The sequence below is a fragment of the Spermophilus citellus genome (assembly GCF_964194105.1).
Source record: "Spermophilus citellus genome assembly, chromosome: 13".
Classification (NCBI taxonomy): Eukaryota; Metazoa; Chordata; class Mammalia; order Rodentia; family Sciuridae; genus Spermophilus; species Spermophilus citellus.
Window position 1 is genome coordinate 58,982,495 of NC_138193.1, and position 22,129 is coordinate 59,004,623.

The window sequence follows — 22,129 nt, forward strand, 5'->3', positions numbered from 1 at the left end:
TTAGGCTCAATATTTAAATTAAGGCATCATGGATAAAATATTATAATTGTGATTATCATTTTATATGATGTTTTTTTATGCCTTTGGGTAGCAGACAAAGTAGGCATCTCTGTACACTATCATTGTTTTGCACATTTACAGATGTGTAAAATCTTGTTCATGTAATTAACCTCCACATAAATTGTATAATTCATCTTTATCACCTATTATTGAAACAACATGGCATTAAAATCTCTAAGAACCAAGAATTTGAATAGAAGTTGAGAGAAATCCATCTGTAGTAGATATCTACCCTTGTCCTTTGACTCATTTTCCTCTGCCTAATATTCAGTGACAATTCAATGGATGGAAGGACCTTAACCAACTTCACCACATGGTAAATATCAAAATCCTACCACAGAGGCACTATGATATTGCTGCATTGGGAACACACAATCTACTTAACTATTCTTCCAGATCATTTATTGTAGTTGCTTGCACTATTCTTGTCTCTAGACAATAAATCATTTCAGTCCCATCTTTAACTTGAGTAGGACATAGGCCACGAAATATCATGCTCTATGCCAAGACTTGAATTTAAACAAACAAAAAACCAAACAAGCCATTTCTTGCCAGATTAATTTGGACTTAATACCTGTCCTCAATGTCTACTAGAAAGAAGAGCTGAGCAGCCCTCTGGGTACTGTGTCTCAGCCCTGGGAAGCTCCCTCCTAGCCCTGCACCATTAACAGAACACCCTCAGAAGGTTCCCTGAGGGACCTAACTCAGTGCTTTTGTCTGCCTGGTGAAAAACATATTCTTCTATAATAATTCCCTTAGGATTTTCCTCTAGGGAATAGCATATAACACTAAACTGACCCAATTGAATAACAAGTTAGAGAGATGAGAAAGAAAAACAATGTTATATGAATGTTCTGACTTTGAAACCATAGTTTTAGTGTAATTTGCTATCAGAAGTTGGTTAATTAGCTGGGGATGGTGGCACAGACCTGTAATCCCAGCAACTTCAAAACCTGGAGACAGGAGGATCACAAGTTCCAGGCCATATGCAGCAATTTAGTGAGATCTTGTCTAAAATTTAAAAAAATTAAAAATTAAAAAAACTAGGAATATGATCCAGTGATTAAGTACTCCTAGGTTCAATCCCAGTACCCCCCCCCCAAAAAAAAAGTTGGTTACTTATAATCTTTCAGAATTAATTCCCATTCTTACCAATGTAGCAATGAAATCTGGCTATAAATTTTCAGGGAAAAATATTTTTAAAGATTAATTATAAGTGTAAGGATTAAAAAGATCATAAAACCATTTTAAGAGTTTTGTTGAAAGTAACTACTTATGAAGTTTACTATAGTCCAATGTAATGACTTATTTGATTTTTTAACTTTTTTCTTTAGAGTTGAATTTTTATACTATCTCAGATCTAAGAAATTTTTATTTACATGGAAAGTTTTGTTTTATTTTGAACCCAGAGGCATTTAGCCACTGAGCAACATCCCCAGTCCTTTCTAATTTTTATTTTGAGACAGGGTCTCACTAAATTGCTTAGGGCTTCTCTAAATTGCTGAGGCTGGTCTTGAACTTGCAATCCTCCTGTCTCAGCCTCCCAAGTTACTGGAGTTACAGGCATGCACCATCACCCCCAGCACAATGTGGAAATATTTTTAGAGGTTTTCATTTTCTAAACATTACGTAGTCATAAAACTTAAATAAAAAAATAAACCACCAATAAAAGAAGTTATAAGGTGAAGAATGGAGGAGAGTTAGGACTGATCCCTTAGTCATATAACACATTTTCCCCTGTGAAATCAGACAGGAATTCTAGGCTGGCAAATAAAAAGCTATTCCAATTTTCCTTATAAGTGCATGCTGTTGGTTTAACAACTCTCATGAAGAGAATGTGTTTTAAGGCAATCTAATATTTTTAATAATAAAGAATGAGAGGCTATTCTACATGGAAACACTGTACTTTTTGTTTTTGTACAACAAAACTAAAAAAAAATTAATAAAGTAAAAACAAGTAAACATTCTGTATGAACCTATTTCAGAGATGAAGTCTGTTGAGTAACTCAAAAGCAAAGGTTTTCCCACCCATGATACACTCACTAGAGTCCCCTAACTGATCTAGTTATGTAATTGAATCTGTGACTTGTAAACAAACATCCCCATTACTTGACACTTCTGGATCTGTGGGTTTGTACTGCTATTTTCCTGTGGAGGTTGAGAGCTGCATAATGATTTATTCTTTCCTCGCCCCCTGCCTTCTTTCCCTATTTTGCGTGTGTGTGTGTGTGTGTGTGTGTGTGTGTGTGTGTGTGTGTGTGTAAGTAGATTAATAAAAAAAAATCCAAGGGAACTAAATGTAAAAACAAACCCTGGTGCTATAGCACTGAGGCCACCAATTTAAACAGCGTAGGCATAAGAAATGCAAAATTGAAGGGTCTCATTGTTGGATAGCACCCCCCAGGGAGACTACAAGTATATAGTATTTTTCAATGTCCTCTGGACTCCTAACCATATGCTTTTATATAAGGTAGCTTTGATTTCCCACGCAAGAAACTCTCACTGGCTTTAAAGAGAACTCTGCATGCAAAAGACACATGGGGGTGTAGTTCGGGAGGAGAATGGGGATAGTAGGCAGAATGTGGGTGAGTTAACATTCCAGTGTGTGTGTTAATTCTAGTGCTACCTTTTGCTGGTGTGCTCCAGTTATAACTTGGCTGACAAATGAGACGATTTTAATATTGATGATTAAACTTAATCAGTCACCTAGAATTAAAACACATCTAATTCTACCATAGAAAAGCTAGATTCAGATTAGGAAGATTTTTATTTCTAAATATTTTCAAACCATTTCCTTCCCCTTGGACCCCTATCTCTTCACCCATCTGAGCATCGTAAATTATTCCTATGACAAGGAATCATTTACAACATTAGAGTCTAATCTCTAGTGGCTTTTCTTCTTAAAAAGAAAAGAAAGTGGGCTGGCGTCATGGCTCATTGGTAGAGCGCTCGCCTAGCATGCACGAGGTGCTGGGTTCGATCCTCAGCACCACATAAATAAAATAAAGGTATTGTGTCCAGCTACAACTGAAAATAAATAAATAAATCTTAAAAAAAAGAAAGTAAAGTTCCAATTAGTTTTCTATTAGCTACATCAGTGCAGAAAAAAAGGGTTTCTTTAAATTGCAAAAGCTTTCTATGATCCAGTCTTTTAAGGTTTTTCTTATTCCCAGGAATATAAGTGATATGTAATTAAAGGCTATCCCATGATCCTTTTATAAAGGGTTAACATTCCCCCCTTTAAATATTTTGCTCTAAGAGCTTTTGAGCTTTTTTTTTATGTTAGTATATTTTGTAGTTTTCTTTTTTTTTAAAGAGAGAGTGAGAGAGAGAGAGGGAGAGAGAGAGAGAATTTTTAATATTTATTTTTTTTTTAGTTATCGGCAGACACAACATCTTTGTATGTGGTGCTGAGGATCGAACCGGGGCCACACGCATGCCAGGCGAGCGCGCTACCGCTTGAGCCACATCCCCAGCCCTTATAGTTTTCTTTTTAAATATTATTTTTATGTGCATATCTTGAACAAGAAGGCTCTATTCTCTCTGGCATTGATCCAAGTGATTCAGATTGGAAATGAAAGTGGCAGGCCTCTGTTCTATAGCCAGCAGAATAAAATGAGGTTCTCAATTGAAATGGTTGCTGAAAGTAACAAAAACCTCTGAGTTCCTCCCAGAGGGTACACACTTGCCTGCTTTTGCCCTGGCAAGTTTCATAGGTCTTTGAGAAACAATAAGAGCATAAACCTTTGGAGCTGGGAGGGATGATGCTGGGCCTTCATCTATTTTAAGTCCTTTATTTTAGAGATGATAAAAATGCATCCCAGACATGGATTGTGATTCTCTGAGGCATGTTTTCTATTTCTACTCTTTTTCAAAAAAAAAGTTATTTTAAATTCAAGTTCCCATTAACAGTATTCATGTACTACTAAGGTGCTGGGACCCCAAAATTTGTTGTGATTGCTCTGTCCACATGGTAGAAGAAAAAGGGGGAAGTTCAAGTTTGATCCCCTGAAAGACCTGAAAAAAAAAATACAGAGCAAAACACAGAATGAAACTTAAAAATGCATGGATTGAATTCACCTACCTCCATATTAGTAAAACACATTATCAGATTTCAGGCTGCTTCACCAAGAAATCCTTCCATAGGGACATTCCTTTTCATTTTGTAAGTCTAATTAGCCAACTAGTGGACTTGAAACACATTTGAAAAAGCTGAAGACTAGAAGTCAGATTTAAGAATGGACGTTAAGACACCAAATCAAGATTTAAAACGAACTTAGGAGTGATCTTCCTCCAGCCCCTGTGAGCACTCTCTCTCTCTCTCTCTTTTTTGTGGAGTGGGGGACGGGTACTGGGGATTGAATTCAGGGGCACTTGACCACTGAGCCACATCCCCAGCCCTATTTTGTATTTGATTTAGAGAGAGGGTCTCCCTGAGTTGCTTAGGGCCTCGCTTTTGCTGAGGCTGGCTTTGGACTCGTGATCCTCCTGCTTCAGCCTCTAGACCTGCTGGGATTATAGGCACCCGCCACCATGACCCACCAAGCACTCTGTTCTTAACATTCTTAATTAACTTAGGTTTAATACATTTTTAGAATGACAAAATAAGATAAGCATATTGAGCTCAGTTTTATATTCAGAAGAATTAATCACTTCTCCTTAATTACACATCTGTCATCCTCCAACTATCACATTCTTAATTGTGTGACTATGGCAGGGCATCTAAAGTGCTCTGTCCAACCCACAAATAGGAGACACAGCACCATAGGCACAACGTATCTCTTTTGAAAAATGCAGGCCATTTAAAAAGCAAACATTTGTTCATTTTTAAACATGCAAATCAAAATAGAAATTCATTTTTCTGACACCAAGGCAGAGTTTCAAATTTAAAAACCATTTGTTTTCTTTGTTTGCTTTGCTTTTTGCCATGCTGGGGGATTCAATCCAGGGCCTCAAGCATGCTAGGCAAGCTCTCTACTGTGGAACTCCACCCTATCTCAAAACAGGAATGTACCTCAGTAACTCAGTGGTAGAGCACCCCTGGATTCAATCCCCAGTACAAAAAAGAAAACACAAAAACAAACAAACCAAAAACATACACAAAAAAGCCAACAACAACAACACCACCAAACCAAAAAATCTCTTTCCATCTTCCTCTTCTATGTTTTCTTGTATTTCTTTTTCTTTCAGGTTCTTGCACTTATTAACTGCTTACTGCTTCAGTCTCTGTAATGTACTCCATGGAGCTTGTTAAAAGATTTACAACTAAACTTGTAAAACTAGAGATTTGAGAAACAAAAATTAATTAAAAAAAAAAAAAACATTTCTCAGGGACTGGGATTGTGGCTCAGTGGTAGAGCGCTTGCCTAGCACACACAGGGCCCTGGGTTCGATCCTCAGCACCACATAAAAATAAATAAATAAAACAAAGGTATTGTGTCTGACTACAACTAAAAAAAAATAAATATTAAAAAAAATTCTCAGATTTTCATATTAATGTCTTATTCTCAGATTTTCATTTTAGTGCCTTATATTATATATGTAATTATAAACTCTAAACATGAAGTATAATCATAAAATGGTATTTATGGAGTGCTACATATTCAGGCAATGGAATCATAAACCACAGTTGTAGTTCAAACAAACAAACAAAAAAGATAGTTAAAAATCAATTTTCTTACTTCACATATCTGCTTCCTATGTATCTTGGAAACACATTTACTATATAAACAAAACTGTAATTTTAAAAATGTTTAGTGTTATATATTATTATCTAATAAATAAAAACACTGGTTTAGGAAACAATAGAGAAGAGTGTATTTCTGCTATTTCTATATATAGCTCAAGACATTCCAAATGAGAAAATGTGGGTAAGTTTGTGGTCATGAATGTCTCCAAATGTCTCCATAAGTGTTTACGCAAAGTTAGAGAAGTTGGACCATTGCTTTTTTTCTCATCTCAGCATCTGGGCTTGCTGTCTGACAGGCTAATGGACATGCCATTGTAGCTATTATATGAACTTCTGGACCTGTTCTTAATGGAAGGATTGACTTTTAAAAAATAGTCTTAAGTTTGGGTTTAGGTGTCTTGAACCATTGTTACCAGAGCTCTCCAAGTCAAATGTGTCACAAGAGCACATGAGTTGGTGAGAGAAACAGTTACAGAACAGCAGGATCCTATATCATTTAGAGAATAAAATGAAATGCATAATAATTGAAAATCATTTTGTGTACGTGTGTACACACATGTATTATGATTTGAACATGCTCTTTAAAATTATAGAACATATAGAATTCACTGGAGAAAACTACTTAGCAAACATTTCAACTTTGCTCATTTTTATATAAATTATTTTCTTAGAGATTACAATCAATTTCCTCATTCTGTCAAAATGCATAAAATATATCTGCACTGTAATATCCGGTTGTGACTTTGAGAATGTAATTTGCCATTTATGCAGAAATAAGTTCTATTTAAAATTTCATAATTTTGTATATCTTATACACATTTATAAATTGTTTTAAAGAGCACATTTTACAAAGTGTATCAATTAATTTTAGCAATACAATAATGAATAAACAGGTATGGCTGATCTACTAAATTCACAGTTTACAACATTATATTGTATATATTTATTTCTACTAATTCATTTCTTCAAAATATGCCATTATAGTTACTCTTATATTTTCTGAAAGAATAACATTATAGAGCATATACTAGTCAATATTTTAAACTTGCTTACAATTTGACCCTGAAAAAACAAATTTCTAAGATAGTTGAAATCACTATATAAAAAGTAATGATTTAATCAGTCAATTCTTTTTCTATATAGAAGATATTTCTAATTAAGAATATTGCACAAATAAGAACCTATTCCACTAGGAAAACAGAATGAGAATTAAATGACTAGAATGGAAACAAGGCTTGTAACTGTATCTAGTTTTGATGTTACTTTTGTCAAAGCAAAATTGTTTTAATCTCATAGAACATGGCAAAAAGTAACAATGTAGGCTGGTTTAAAGGTCTGTCTTTTACTTTATGTAGGTACCATAAAGAGAGCAAAATGATACAAAATTTTACATAATTTTGAGAGTGCTATGTGTGCTTGGCTAGAGAAACACTGTCAACCACTGTGTGTCACATATAGAATATTTATACCATATAAATAGATGGGCTATATAAACAATAGGTACAGATTATAATCAAATATTAAACATAGCTGACCCCCCCTAGATCATAAGACTATTTTTTTTTTGGTATCAGGGATTGAACCCAGGGTACTTAATCACTGAACTGCATTCCCAGCCTTTTTAATTTTTGAATTTTGAGATAGGGTCTTGCTAATTTGTTGAAGCTGGCCTTGAACTTGAAATCCTCCTGCTTCAGCCTCCTGAGCACCTGGAATTACAGGCGTGAGCCATCACACCCAGCATTATAAGACATTTTTTAAAAACCTTCAGATGTATTTTCAACCCTCGAAGATTTCATTTTTTAATTGTATGGGTAGTTCAGTATGTGGCCTTATTGTAGTATTTGCATAGGTTATTTGCCTCTTCATTTAAGAAGTAACTGATAAATCAGTTCTGCTTATTTTTAAGGTCAGACTGAAATTTTGAATGAATAGGATTGTCTCTTCAGCAGTAACTAGCCAATGTTGGGACAGCCTTATTTAACCCATACTCTGTAAGTAAAAAAATTGTTGGTAATTTACTAGATATATTGTCTTCAAATCTAGCCAGTGGATATACATGCAATGCTCAGCATAGGCAAGATGGATTAATAGAAACAAAAGACCTTAAATAAATATTCTTAGGGGAATATTTATGTTAAGAATATGACTCTTTAGTGTCATCCACATTTGCATTTTCTCCTGTATACAGAATAGAAAAATTTTAAATGCCAAAACAGAATCAAAAGTCAATCAACAAACAAGGAAATCATCCTAATACATGACAGGGGGATCATTTCCTTCATCTACAAAAAAATCCTTATAGAAAAAAATCCCCAAGAAAAGTGGACAATGAACAGGTAAGTCAAAAGGATACATTCTTAGACATGAAAAGGTCAAAACTTAAGAAAAATGTTCAATAAACCAGTAAATTTAAAAATGCAAGTTGAGTTTCCAGTTGCTTAAAGACTTAAACCTACATTTAGAAAAAACATCAATACACAGTGTGCATAGCTGTGGGAAATGGGCACTGCTGGTGAAAATGTACAATGTCACAAACTTTCTGAAGGTTAATTTGACCGAATATATTAGGTATTTTTAAAACTCACTCTCACACCCAGTTTTAAAATGCTACCACCAAGTGTGCAGGCCTATAAGTCTCAATTGCTATGGAAAGGGATCTCTTGAGCACAGGAATTCAAGGCCAGCTTGGGCCATCTCAAAAAACAAACAAAATGTTTTTATCCTTTGGATATATAATTCTATTACTATAAACATATCCTAAAAAAAATTAGAGATGGCAAAAAGATTTACAAAGATGTTTAATATATCATTGTCTGTATTAGGGAAAACCTAAAAACAACAAAAATGAAAATTCATTTTTAAAATAAATAAAAGACAGGAATTAACATTATTGAATATATAAAAACATAAAAAATAATATTCTTGAAGAATATCAAAATACATCAGAATTAACACTTAAATATTAAATGGAAAAGTAATAAAACATTATGTTCCCAATTAATAACTGCATATACATAAGATTGTATATAATCCAAATGTAAACAATGCTTATGATAGTATGATTACAGATGATTTTTCCTTTCTTTGTACTTTTCTGTATTTAAAATATTTTCTATAATAATCATGTTATTGATCCACTAACCCCCTCCCCAAGGGATCCTTTAGAATTAAGCTATTTCATTTATGTCACTAAACAATTACTCAGTGTCCAGAGTTGGGCAAGAGAGAACAGTCTTGCTCAAAAATAGTATAGCAATGTTCAGAGTAGTTCCTTCTAGTGGAAACAGTGGGAGCAAAGGACAGTCAAAGACAAGTTACTAATTGTTCCTTGGTGTCCTCCATTCCCTCCATAACGCCACTTAGAAAATGCCATCCTAAACTATTCTCCAGTTATGGTTTACCCACAACTAAATGGCATTATAGTGGCATTTCTTCTCTATTCCTAAGAGAACTCAGCAGGGATTTCTGGAGTCCACTATCTAAAATAAATTAAGCCCTAGTATATATGACTTATAATCAATGAAATGTTCCCCTTTCTAGAAGTCAGCCTGATCCTGAAGTATATAACTTTTCAAATATAGAAAGAGTTAATAAATAGATATGAGTGTGGTTGGCATAGCCTTATAATGCCAGTGACTTGGGAGGCTAAGACAGGAGGATAGCAGGTTGGGGACCAGCCTCTGCAACTTAATATGACTCTGTCTCAAAGAAAAAAGGAAGAAAGGAAGAAAGAAAAAATAAAAAGAAAGAAAAGAAAAGGAGATGGTGGTGAGGGGAAGCTGGGAATATAGCTCTTGTATAGCACCCCTGGGTTCAATCCCCCCAAATTAATGGATATTCTAGTTTACTCATTTCCTCTATTTTCAAGAATAGCCTGCTGGCTGGGGACATAGTTGCAGTGGTACAGCACCTGCCCAGCATGCACCAGGACATGAGTTTGATTCCCAGTAATGGAGGAGTCGGGAATTCTTACTCTTTTCCCCTTTGGGAGCCACAATCTACTTTGAAAAGTCTGTGAAAAATGCTCACATTTGAAAGAACTGATTCAGCATGTCGCATGCATAAAATCCTGATTCAGCACTTAGGAATTTTATTTTTAGATAGTCTATATAAAACTATATACAACTGAAATCCTAATACTTTATTTATTAAAGATCTCCTAAGAACCATTGTGAAATGATACAAAGATTCCTTCCTTGATGTCTTTTCTCTTTCCATTTTAAAATTTCTCTATAGTATTCTTATTGCTACTTGAAATCTACAAATGCCGTGGATAAAAGGTGGAAATTGGATTATAACAAAACTTCAGAACATTTAGTGAAAACAAAGTACAAGTTATAAATTCAATTAACCATTAATTCTATTTAGTTCCTCAAGTATTTTAAGAACTTAAAATTTTCCATTATGTTTATTGCATTTATTTTTTTAAATTTTTTTTAGTTGTAGATGGATGCAATACCTTTATTTACTTTTTTTTATTAGTTACTCAAAACATTACAATGATCTTGACATATCATACATTTGATTCAAGTGGGGTATGAATTCTTATTTGCTTTTTATGTGGTGCCGAGGATCAAAACCAGTGCCTCACACATGCGAGACAAGCACTCTACCACTGAGCCACAACCCCAGCTCTAATGCACTGATCTTGAAATAGCTACATTAGATACATTTTAATATAGAATGTATGCATTGTGGCAAAAGTACCGATGATTTAAAATTTTTTTTTCTGGTTATACATGGACACAATATCTTTATTTTATTTTTATGTGATGCTGAGGATCCAGCCTAGTGCCTCATATGTGCGAGGCAAGTGCACTGCCACTGAGCTACACAACCCCAGCCCCCTGAAGACATTCTTTAACAAGTTTGTCTTCAGCCTTGCTATTGGTTACCATCTTAAAATAGCTTAGATTTGAACCAAATAATTATCCAAATTTCACATAGAAATGGTCTGGAGGTAAGATTAGAATCAGTGCCTCTCTCTGTCCTTGAACATGATCTCATGTGTGGAGTTATACCTGCAGATATTTTTGAGTACATGAGTATTAGTCAAGAACTATGATAGACAGTGCCATAATATTTCTGTTTCACTTTAAAATCTTATTTTCTGTTATGTTTAGGTAAACTGTATACGTTAAGTGCTCTTAGCAAACTAGTAAAATGGAAATATGCCCAAAGCCCAAGTGACCAGGTTATTTCTTGGCAATCACAGACTTTTTATATTGGCATTTATTTTTATGTACAAGAGCCTAAAGAAACAGTGAGTTTTCTAATTCAGAGGAAAAACTTCAAGATGATCTAGATCATCTCATGTCCTGATGGATACACATAGACATACACTGAGAATCACCTGTACACCTGCATCTGACTTGGTCCTCTTTGACCACACTGTTGGACTGACCACTCAGCAGCACTGTTCCCTTTGATCTTGAACTCTTCTCCTTCAGCTTGCAGGCTTCACTGCTCGGTCTTCTGCACTTCTGGTAGCCCATCACCTTTCTATTATTCCTTTCTCCTTACTACACTTATATGGAGACATTACCTTTAGTTCTTCCTTTTTTTGGTGGTTTTTTTTTTTTTTTTTTTTTTTTTGCTTTTCTTTTTTCCTTTTAAAACTGGGAATTGAACCTAGGGAAAGCTTCACGACTGCAAGGCAAGTGCTTTGTCATGGAGCTACCTCGTAGCCCACTTTTAGTTCTTTCTGTTTGGGGCCTGGTTCTATTGCTTCTCTGCTCTCTGGCCTCTATTTTATGAATTTAATAGTCATCTTTATGCAGATAATTACTCAGTTGTAACATACTCCTATGGAAAAATAATTAGCACAAAAGAGGATAAAGTTTATTATATAAAGAGTGTTAACAAACTGCCTTTAAAAACACTGTTTTTTTCCCCCTCCAACACACATTAGATGTGGATGTAAGAGGTTTAGGAATAAATCTTAGGAACTGCTGCCTCCCCCCCCCACACACACACACCAATCCCTTTTCTTTTGGGCCTAGTGTTTAATATAGAAACAACTTACACAATTTATTTTTTCCCCCAAAAGTTTTCCTAATTTAAAAGCTTTCCTGCCCAGTATGGTGGCACCTATAGTTCCAGCTACTCTGGAGTTTGAGGCTGGAGGACCATTTTTGTCAAATTTGAGAACAGCCTAGGCAACATAGTGAGATTCTGTCTCAAAAACTGGACAAAACAAGGGCTAGGGATATAGCTCAATGCTTGCCTGGCATATGTAAGACCCTGGGTTTGATTCCCAGCACCACAAAAATAACAACACCAAAAGTCAACAAAATTTGTTCTAATTCATGTTTCACTTAAGAAAGTGATAGAGGTTTTATTTTGAACAAATTCAATACTATTCTTTTGTGGAATTGGAAAAGTTGCATAAATTTTAAAAGTGGTTATGCTTACAATGAAGAAAAAATTCCATCCTGTACTTAGGATATGTTTTTTACTTATAAAGATAAATATTTTTAAGAGCATTGTTTTCTACTATTATGTTCATTCAATAGCAAATACACAGAATTTCAGTTACATTATAATTTAGGCAGGCTTTTCTAGGAAGGCCATTGTTTATAGGATTCTTCGTGAAATGGTTTCTATGGAGAAATGAGTTTCCAAGATGGAATTTAGAATCTGTAGCACAAAACTCTGCTACTTAGCAAGAAGGGAATGGCCCCGTTTCTCTGCCAATTCAGGTGCCAGGGAACCTTTCCTTGATCATGCCCTGAAGCAAGGAGTTAAGTTTTCATCCATGCTTTCTCCTCACTACAAAAAAGGATTCTGGGAAGGAAGGTGATCAATAGATCACCAAGCAATCTAAGTACCCACTCACAAAGGAATTTTGTGGAATGACACTAGGTGACCAAAGGTAAAAAGTATTTTAAAATCTGGGATTCTTGAGCTAGGACATTCTGTCTAGGAAGGGAGTTGATGTTTCCTCTAAATCTGTGTTAACAGTATGTATGTACTCAAAAGGAATTGCTTTCATGTGGTTTTAATTGATTAATGTTTTTCATTGGCATTGTTTTCCTATGTATGAGTATTAAAATCAAGCATGGTTTGTAGTTAACATTAGAAAATATAATCATGAAAAAAAATGGACATTTGGGAGGAATGATGTACTGGAATACCATAAAGAACAGGAACAGTGATTTGTTTCTTCTGTAACCCTTAAGTGTTATATAAAATATATGACATCGATAAGTCATTAAAGAATAAAGCAGTAGTTTGGATATCCCTATGACTGAGAAGATATACAAATCACATAATATTCTATGGCATTTAAAACTTTTTTTTCTTTTCTTTCTGGGGTTAGAACCCAGGGGCACTCTACCACTCAGGTACATCTTTGGCCTTTCAAAAATTTTTATTTATTTATTTTGGTATTGAGGATTGAACCCAGGGTGCTTTATCACTGAGCCACATCTCCAGCCCTTTTTATTTTGAGGCAGGGTCTTCCTAATTTGCTTAGGGCCTCATTAAAGTACTGAGGCTGGTTTCAAACTTGAGATCCTCTTGCCTCAGCCTCTGGAGTCACTGCAATTACAGGAACACAACACTGCACCTGGTTATTTTTTATCTTTTGAGACAAGGTCTTGCTAAATCGCAGATGCTGGACTCAAACTTACAATCTTCCTGCCTGAGAACCTCCTGAGTAGCTGGGATTACATGTGTGCCACCATGCCTGGCTCATTTATACCTTCTTAAAAATAATTGTGAAGACACCAAAGTCTGAGGTTGCCAGTGGTCAAATATGACCGTAAACACTCTTTTCTCTTTCTTAAAACTTTTCCCTTAATTTCCTTTCTCCCTTGCAACTATACTACTATCTTGGGGTCCCCCTACCCCATCACTAAATAAGGAAAAAGCTGAAAATATGTTTCAATTTCTGTTTCAAAGTTGACTTTGACAGCTCTATTTTATTCTAATGTTCACATCCGGCTTCTATTTCAACATTTCTACTGAGATAATTCATCAACTCAAACATGAAAAAAAATTTTTGGGGTGCTGGGGATTGAACACGTGCTAAACACACACTATGCCACTAAGTTATATCCCTAACTCAAAACTTTACATCTTTAAAACCAAACTTCTCCTGACTTCTCTTATCCTCTCAATCCATATCACCCAAACTAGTTATCTTTTATCTCTCCACATCCACTAAGCTGCATTGCCAGTTAATTTTGCTTCATGTCTTTCATATTCATCCCTTCTTTCCTCTGTCATTGGTATTTCTTATTACCACGTGCCATGCCTACCTGTTATGATTCTTTTAACTGGTATCTGTTTTTAGTATCTTTCCCTCCAACTTATCTGACGTAGCACTTTCTGATAATCATTTTTGGTTGCTAACATTTCTAGGAAACATTACCCACAAAAATATGAGGTTTACTGCTTGTTAATTTGCCTATTTTCTTTAAACAAAAATGTATGTGCTTTTAGCAGGACTATGTGTGTGTGGGGTGTGGACCTGGGTATTAAATTTGCATTTTGGACTTATTTCTCACTGGATTCAAAATAATTCACTTCAGGTCAGAAATATCACTTGCTATATGCCTGTGTTTCATATCCATGAGAGAATGTTAAGTGGTAAACTTTGGGATTTGCAGGAAGAATAGGAGGCTGGCCTTATTTCTGGTTTTGGCCAGTAACAAGAGACTAACCAATCTTTCTCAGATCTCTAATTTCTGATTGAGGTTCTCAATAGGTATTTGTTGAATGATTATAGTCTAATATGCCACAAATATAATCAAATTGTGTGTTAACTTAAATCTACTGCATTCTATATAGCTCGAACTCCTTAGTATTTAGTGTTTGGCCAAAATAATTTGATTTTCATTGAAAGTGTCCAAGGGACATAAAAAATGCAATAACAATATCTCTAAGAAGCAGAGATGAGAAAGGGATTTTTTTTTTTACATAAAAAGGTATATCTTAATTTTATACACATCTAATGCAAGAAACCCAGATCAAATGGCGGAAGTAACAGTGTTACTTCTTGGCCTTTCCTTGATAGAGTCACTGTGTGATACAACTTGTATGTCTAATTACTTTTCCTCCTTCAACCTGACACAGAACCAAAGAAGCTGAGGGGTGGGGGTAAGGAGACAGACAGACACACACACACACACACACACACACACACACACCGCCTTTATAAGAAAACAGGTGCTTATCATATAGAAAAATAATTAGCACAGAAAAAGAATAAAGTTCCCCTATTAACAGACTGTCTTTGAAAACAGTATTCTAACTTTTTACAAAACTACCCAAAGGGTTAATAAATCCTTTAATAAATAAGTTCTATTCGCTCAGAAAATATTCTATCTGCTGAGATATATATATATATATATATATACACACACACACATGCCTGCTTGCATATCAAGACTTAAAAAGGAATAATTGGTTAAAATATTTGCAAAATGTTTTCTTTTCGTTATCCTTATCACACCTCTCCTGACAGTTTTCTTTTTTGTCTCGAACATAACTTTTCTCCTTATGCTTTTCAGAACTTCTTTTCCTATTGCAGTCCGAATTTCCTGCCACCAGAATGGATATAGCTTTAATAAAGGGAGTAAGTGGGCAATCTGCCTTGGAGTATTTCTCAAAAAACAAACACGGCTGCACCCTGCCAAAGGACAACCTGGAAGGTTTACGGAAATTAGAGATGGGTGGGAAATTCTTTGCGCGAGTGGGAAGCAGCCACTCTTGTTCACTGGCTCCCCACAGCTTAAGCTGCGGCCAGCTTTGCTTTCCAACTGCGCTGCTGGCCTCCAGTTTATACTATAGCGTGGTCTTGAGGGTGCTGCACTGGAGTGACGACAGTCCAGATGCGCCCTGCAATTCTGTAGTCGGTCCAAGTCGGTACGCAGATGCAAAGATACCTTAGATTTCCTCTAGCCCCAGGACTTGGCTTTTTTTCCTCTTTTTTGGTGCGGCGCCTGGGTGGTTCTGACACCTTAAGGCCGCTCTGTTGCTCCTCCTCCCCCATGAGGCTCCCACTCGTGGGCCCAGGTGCCCCCTCCGCTCGCTGCCCGCTCACCCCTTCGCGTTTCCTCCCTCCAGGGGCACCCTCGCATTTCCTCCTCCTCCCTGCCCTACCTTCCTCCCCGCCCGCCTCCAGCCACATGACAGGAAGGGATCCGCCACACGACGTCACGGACGTCTGCGCCCCCGCCCCTAGCTTCCCCCCACCCGCCCCGCACGCAAGGGGCGACGGGCGGAGGGCGAACGTGGTCCGCGCGCTCCGCACTCCCCAACCAGAGCTCGCCAGAGTGCCGCGGCTGCAGCCGCCGAGTCGGGAGCGCGGGTTCCCGGATGTGCGGCGCTCGCGGAAGCTCCACCCCCGCCGCCGGCCCCGCGCGCCCCCGCCCTCCGCCCCGCGCGCTGCTGCGCTCCGCTCTCCCCTCCCTCTCCTGCCCTCCCCCTTTTTCGTGCCTTGAGGTTGCGGGTCAGCGCGAGCCACTGCAGTGAGTCCGTCACGGCTCCGGCGCGAGCGTAAGGCTGCAGTCCCCGAGCCGGCGGCCCCCTCGGCCCCTTTTCCCCCTCCTCTCCGCCTTTCCGCCTCGCTTCCCTCCCGCCGCCTTTCCTCCCGCGCTCGCTCTCTGAATCTCGACCTTAATTTCTTTCCCCCGCCCTGCCCGCTCTCTCGCGTGCCCAGTCACCCGGCCGGCGCGGGCCCCGCGGCGCCGCCTCCCCTCCCCCAGCCTGCACCCCCTCCCCGGGCGTCCCGAGGGCCGCAGCTGGGCCGCTGCCGCCGTCGCTTCCTGCGGAGCTCGTTAGAGCAGACTCTTCACCGCGCGAGTGAGCCGCCGACCCGCCGAGCAAAATGGTGAGACCTTGGCTTCCCCCCTGCACTATGCGTCCCCGCCCGCCGTTGCCAGGGTCAGGGGAGATCCCCGACGACCCTGGTCGGCCTCCCTCGGTGGAAAATTCGAGAGACCCGGGCCCCACCGGTGCCCGGCGGGTGCGGACGAGCCTTCACTGGCCGGGTACGTCGGCGGCCGGCGGGGGCAGCGGACCGCCTGCTTGACAGGACTGCGGCCGGCCTGGCGCTAGTGCAGGGCCCCCGCGCCCGCCCCCGGGACCTCGGGTCGCCCCTTGGCCGCCCCACCCGCGCTCGCCGGGATCCCGCCCCGGCCTCGACCCCCGCCGCCCCCGCCCTCGCCGACAGCCTCGTCGCTGCGCGTTACTCCTTTCCCAGCCCTCCTCCACGTGGAGTCCCCCCTTCCGCCCCCAGACTCACTCACTCAAGTTGGAGGGTATTCCGAAATCCTATGGAAATGAAAATATGTGGCAAATGGCGCTTTATGTAAGACCCACTTTCTCTCTAGAGCTTCTGTTTCTCCCACTCACTCCCCATTTTCTACCAGTGAGCCTTGGCAGGAATCCTGCCATTTACTTCCCACCTCTCCTGTTAGTATTTATCTCGCTGCTGTTTGCAACCTTAGGGGGTTTCTTTCGTTGCTGCTTCTCCCTCTGCTTTGGCGAACCGGAAAGGTTCAAGGTGTATAGTCATTAAAACAGGACAGCTTGGTCTTGGAGAAATGGGGATAGTGGGTTTCTGTTATTTTTTTAACTACCCAGGGCTCTTCATTTTCTTTGTTACCTTCGCGTCTGTCTCTCTTGGGGTGGTTGTTTTTGAATCATGGCGATTTAAATTTATCTTTCCTTACCCGCACATTAATCCCTAGGTAGAATTCACTGCTGTAGTGTTTCAGACCGACGCTAGGGGTGTGTCTCCCGCCTGTCACTGTAGCCAAGAAATCTACGACGCCCTTTTAGCCTGTTACTTTACCGGTTTACTAACTCCGCTTAGCCCCTGTAGTTTCCTCTTTGTAATCAAGAATTGTGTGTACATAGTAGGAGAAATTCTCGGTGCTGTTCCGTATATATCAGTTATTTGAACATGAGGCTGGGTTGTTCACTTTCTCTAAAAAGCCTTCGAAAGTTGTCAGATTTTTAGACTAATGTTGGATATTACCTGGCACCTTTAATTGTATAGTGTTCCAATCCTGTTTGTAGAATTTAAGTACTTCAGAATACGGAGTGGATTAGTGAAGAGAAAAAATTCTGTTATTGCAATTGAAAATCAATTTGGTGATGGTGAGGGGAGAAAAGGAAATTAAAATATTTACGCAAATCGACATTTATTTAGAATATAGGGTGAATGATTAAGTATGCTTAACTAGCATACTTAAATCCAGATTAGGAACAGAGTTAATAAATGACTTGTGATTTTGATATGTATAGGAAGTTTTCCCCTGCCAGTTTGGGGAGACAGTTTAGAGACAACTTTCCCAGCCAAAGCACGGAATTATTTGTTTTTTCATGCTATTACAGAAAACAATTTGGAAAGATGAGAGCTAGAATACGGTCTTCCTCTTGGCTTAGTCTTTTGAAGTTATGAATTGCACTGCAGTGCTTTAATGGAACTTCTGATGCATGTATTTTATTGAAAGATCAGGATCTTGAAGATCTTTGTTGCAGTGAATGTGCATAAGCTCTACCACCGTCTACATCACCAACCCCTTAGCCCTTAAATTTATCTTTTTTTGGTATTCAGTATTTCCTAACCTTTTATAGTATTTTTAAGATGTGCCTGATGATATTGTTTTCACTCCAAGTCGTTATTTTCTTGCTGTTTCCAACTTCCTCTTAAGTTTTCTGGTATACTGTTGGCTCTTTTCTCTTCCATCCTCCTGGTACCATTTTAGGACCTACATAATTTGTGATGACAGTGATTTCCCAACTTTAGGATTTTGGTCTGTTGAAATAGCATTAACCAAGATATGTGAAGACTATAATCTATCTATAATTCAATTTTGCCATATGGATATTGACTCACTCAAATAAGTCAGGCTTGAGAGGGATCTGGTAATTCTCCTAATGAATTGAACATGGAATTCTGAAAATTTTCACTCCCTTTGGGAAATTTCTATTATAACTCTTGCTTTTGGTATCATGAACATACTTATATTTTTGTAATAGATTTTATAGTATTTCTATAACTGAATAATTCAAATAAGGACAAAATAAGAGGGATTTAGTTCCATCTCTTAAGGACTTTTGCTGACAAGTATCTTAATTGCTGCCCTAAAAGTAGTTTTCTTTTTATCCTGAGCATTATTCTTTCCCTCTCTTCATTCCTATTTGAATTAAGCACCCAGAAGTATGAGTGTTTCGGTATATGCGTCTAAAAATCTGAAGTACTGAGCTCCTAGCAATTTTCCCTGAACCAAGTTGTTTTTGTTGGAATAAATAATGTGGATTTTGTTTTGGATACTTATATAAACACAGTCTATTAAGTTTTGTTTCTTAAAACAACTTTAAATTTTACAAAGGACTTTATGTCTTTGTACTTTTAAACTTTTCATTAAAATAGTCTTTATCTCCATGATTCTGTAGCTAGAATTTAAATTTATTATTGTCTGCTATGACTGTTTTTTTTCTTGATAATGGCAAGCAACCAGTCTTAGGACCACAGAATTAAAATTTACATCAGTTATTAGGAGACAGTTTCTCCCCTCATTATGTCCCATAGTGGATGAGAAAATTAAAATGATTCAGGATAAAGGTAAGGAAGCTGACTAAGGGTCAGTTAGGGAGAACAACAGATAAGCCTAGAAGAATCAGGCGTCTGTCATTGATAGTAAGGGGCTATAAGGAAGTCAGACAGACCATGGGCCTAGAGTCTGGGGCAAGCAAGGGGGACTCATTAGTATTAACAAATACTGGTAGATTTTTGTCTGCTCTTTACTGGTTATTGTGATTTTTAATTATTAAGATAATTAAGGCAGGTTTTCTACTCACTTAAGTAGAAAACATTGGATAAATGCCACTAATTGTAAAATAAGTTAGCATGTGATGAATCTTGTAAGAATACACACAAAACATGATAGAAAATCGAGGAAAGATAAGTTGGGAATTAGATAAGTTGGGAATTAGGGAAAATTTTATTGAAGGAGGTAAAAATTGTGCTAGCTCTATTAGGATTGCCGGATGTAGTGGCCCATGATTGTAATCCCAGCAATTTGGGAGGCTAAGGCAGAAGGATCAAAAGTTTGAGGCCAGCCTGGGTGACTTAACAGGATTCTATCTCAAAATAAATATAAAAGAGCTGGAGATACAGCTCAGTGGTAGAGCATCCCTGAGTTCAGTTCCCAGCACTCACAAACAAACCAAAAAAAAGATTATTAGAATTGTAAAAGGGATAATTGGAAACATCTAGAAAACACTTCAAAATCTGAAGGTGGGGAGAGACAGGATATTCTCAAAATGTGGTTCCTGGACCCGTGGCATCAATAGCTATCTAGAAACTTGTTGGCTCCGCCCTGGAACAACTGAATCCAAAACTGGGGATGAGCCAAGCAGTCGAGGTTTTATAAGGCTTCCAGGTGATTGTGATGTTTTCTAAATTTTGAGAGCTATTGTTTGGAGAATATCAAGGAATGTATTTAAAATTTTAGTCAAGTGTCTGTTAATCTGTTTAGCACTGATTTTATAAAAATAAGACATGATTATTATCTCTAAGTAACTTAATCAAGTGGGGTAAACAAGACAATGATAATGTAGTATGATATGTGCAATTAAACACAAAACAAGGTGCCATAAGAGCATGTGGCAGGCAAGAGGCTTAATCCAAATTGGGATGGAAATCACTCAAAGCTTTCTAGAAGATAAGGTGCCTGAGCTGAGTCTTAAAAGGATGAGTATTTAGCCAAGGGGGAAGGACACTCCTGATAGGGAGCTTATGCTCAAAGTCATAAGGGCCATGAGCTGTACAAAGCATTTAAAGAACAAGTACAGATGGAGTCTGACTAATAATGGTTTGACTTATGATTTTCAACTTTATGGTAGTGTGAAAGTGGTAAGCATTCAATGGAAATTGTACTTTAACATACATTGACCATTCTGTTTTTCACTTTCAGTATTCAGTGAATTATGTGAGATTTTCATTACTTTATTATAAAATAAGCTTTTTGTTAGATTTTAGCCCTACTGTGGGCTGAAGTGTTCTGAACATCTAGCTTTAAGGTAGGCTAGATTAAGCTGTGATGTTCAATAGGTTGGTTGTATTAAGACCATTTTTTATTTAAGGTATTTTTTAACTTATGATAGGTTTATCAGAAAGTAACCCCACTGTAAATTAAAAGTATATTAGTTTAGCATGATTGGAGAACAGTGGAGTAGGGTGGAAGTGAGAAAATGTCAGGGAGATTTAGGCAAGATCATAGATGGGCTTGTATATTGTATGAGGCAGTAATTTTTTTCCCCTCCCAAAATTTCAGTCATGTATTTTTATTTATTTTATTTTTTTAATATTTATTTTTTAGTTTGAGGTCGACACAATATTTTATTTTTATGTGGTGCTGAGGATCAAACCCAGTGCCTCATGCATGCTAGGTGAGCACTCTACCACTGAGCCACTCTACCACCTCAGCCCCCCAGTCTTGTATTTTTAACTGGGAGAATGACATTGTCTCATTTACTTTTAAAAAGAGATCAGTTTGGTGGTCTTATGATATTAATTAAGATGGATAAATCTAGATATGGGAATCTATTAAGAATTAATTACGGTAATTCATATGAGAAATAAAAACCTGAGAGAATATAGTGACAATGCAGATGGAGAAGAGGTTATGAGATACATTTAGGAGGTAGAAGAAAGGGCTTGATTACTTCTGGATTGTGGGAAAGAAAAGGAGTGAATCCTGCTTTTGTTTTTGGCTTTGGTGACTCAATAGGTGATAATACTGCCCATTTAAGCCAGTGTTTGTTGAGCTTCTACTTGTGTTAGGTTCAATTCTGGGGTATATGGCAAGTACTATGCCTGTCTTCAAGAAACTTGAATTTGTTGAAGACCATTATTTTTAGCCTTACCTTTTGGTAATTATTGCTTGGAATGCTGTGTTGCAAGATTTTAAGTTCTGTGGAGTGCTCTGAAATATTGACTAGATATCATGACTTTAGGAAATAGCAGAATCTTGATTGCCTGGAGGTTGAAAGCGGCACATATGTTTGTGTAGTGATTCTCAAAGTGTGGATCTTGATTAATCAGCATCATTTGGGACTTTGTTAGAAATGCACATTCTCCCGGGAGATATAGAAAAAGGAAATTTGGGGGAGTGATGAGGGTTTCTGTTTTGGACATGAGTCATCTATGTGGCTATGGCCAACAGGTATTTGGCTGTCTATATACAGAGTTCAGAAGAGAAATCTGGGCTTGGATTAAAGATTTGGGAATTGTCTATATTAGGCAGTAGTTAAAGCCATGAAACCAAATTAAATTTACAGAGAGAGTATAAAATGAGAAGCAAAGAGGGTGAACTCTAAAGCGCATTGCGTGTAAGAGGCAGACAGAGGGTA

At 37.9% G+C, this 22,129-nt stretch overlaps 2 protein-coding genes across 3 annotated transcripts in view; one reads left to right on the top strand and one right to left on the bottom strand.

Annotated features, from left to right (window-relative positions):
* The window catches only part of PLEK (pleckstrin), a 138,031-nt gene extending 122,029 nt beyond the window's left edge, over positions 1-16,002 (bottom strand). For both annotated transcript variants that reach the window (XM_081265357.1, XM_081265356.1), the window contains exons 1-2: positions 15,863-16,002; positions 990-1,071 (exon numbers count right to left, since the gene is read on the bottom strand). The gene's annotated coding sequence lies outside the window, so the exon portion shown is untranslated. The remainder of the gene's footprint in view (positions 1-989; positions 1,072-15,862) is intronic.
* A 451-nt stretch (positions 16,003-16,453) lies between these two features.
* PPP3R1 (protein phosphatase 3 regulatory subunit B, alpha) overlaps positions 16,454-22,129 on the top strand; it is a 59,944-nt gene continuing 54,268 nt past the window's right edge. The window contains exon 1 of the mRNA XM_081265358.1: positions 16,454-16,592. Coding sequence (XP_081121484.1) covers positions 16,590-16,592 — 3 coding nt within the window. The 5' untranslated portion in view covers positions 16,454-16,589. The remainder of the gene's footprint in view (positions 16,593-22,129) is intronic.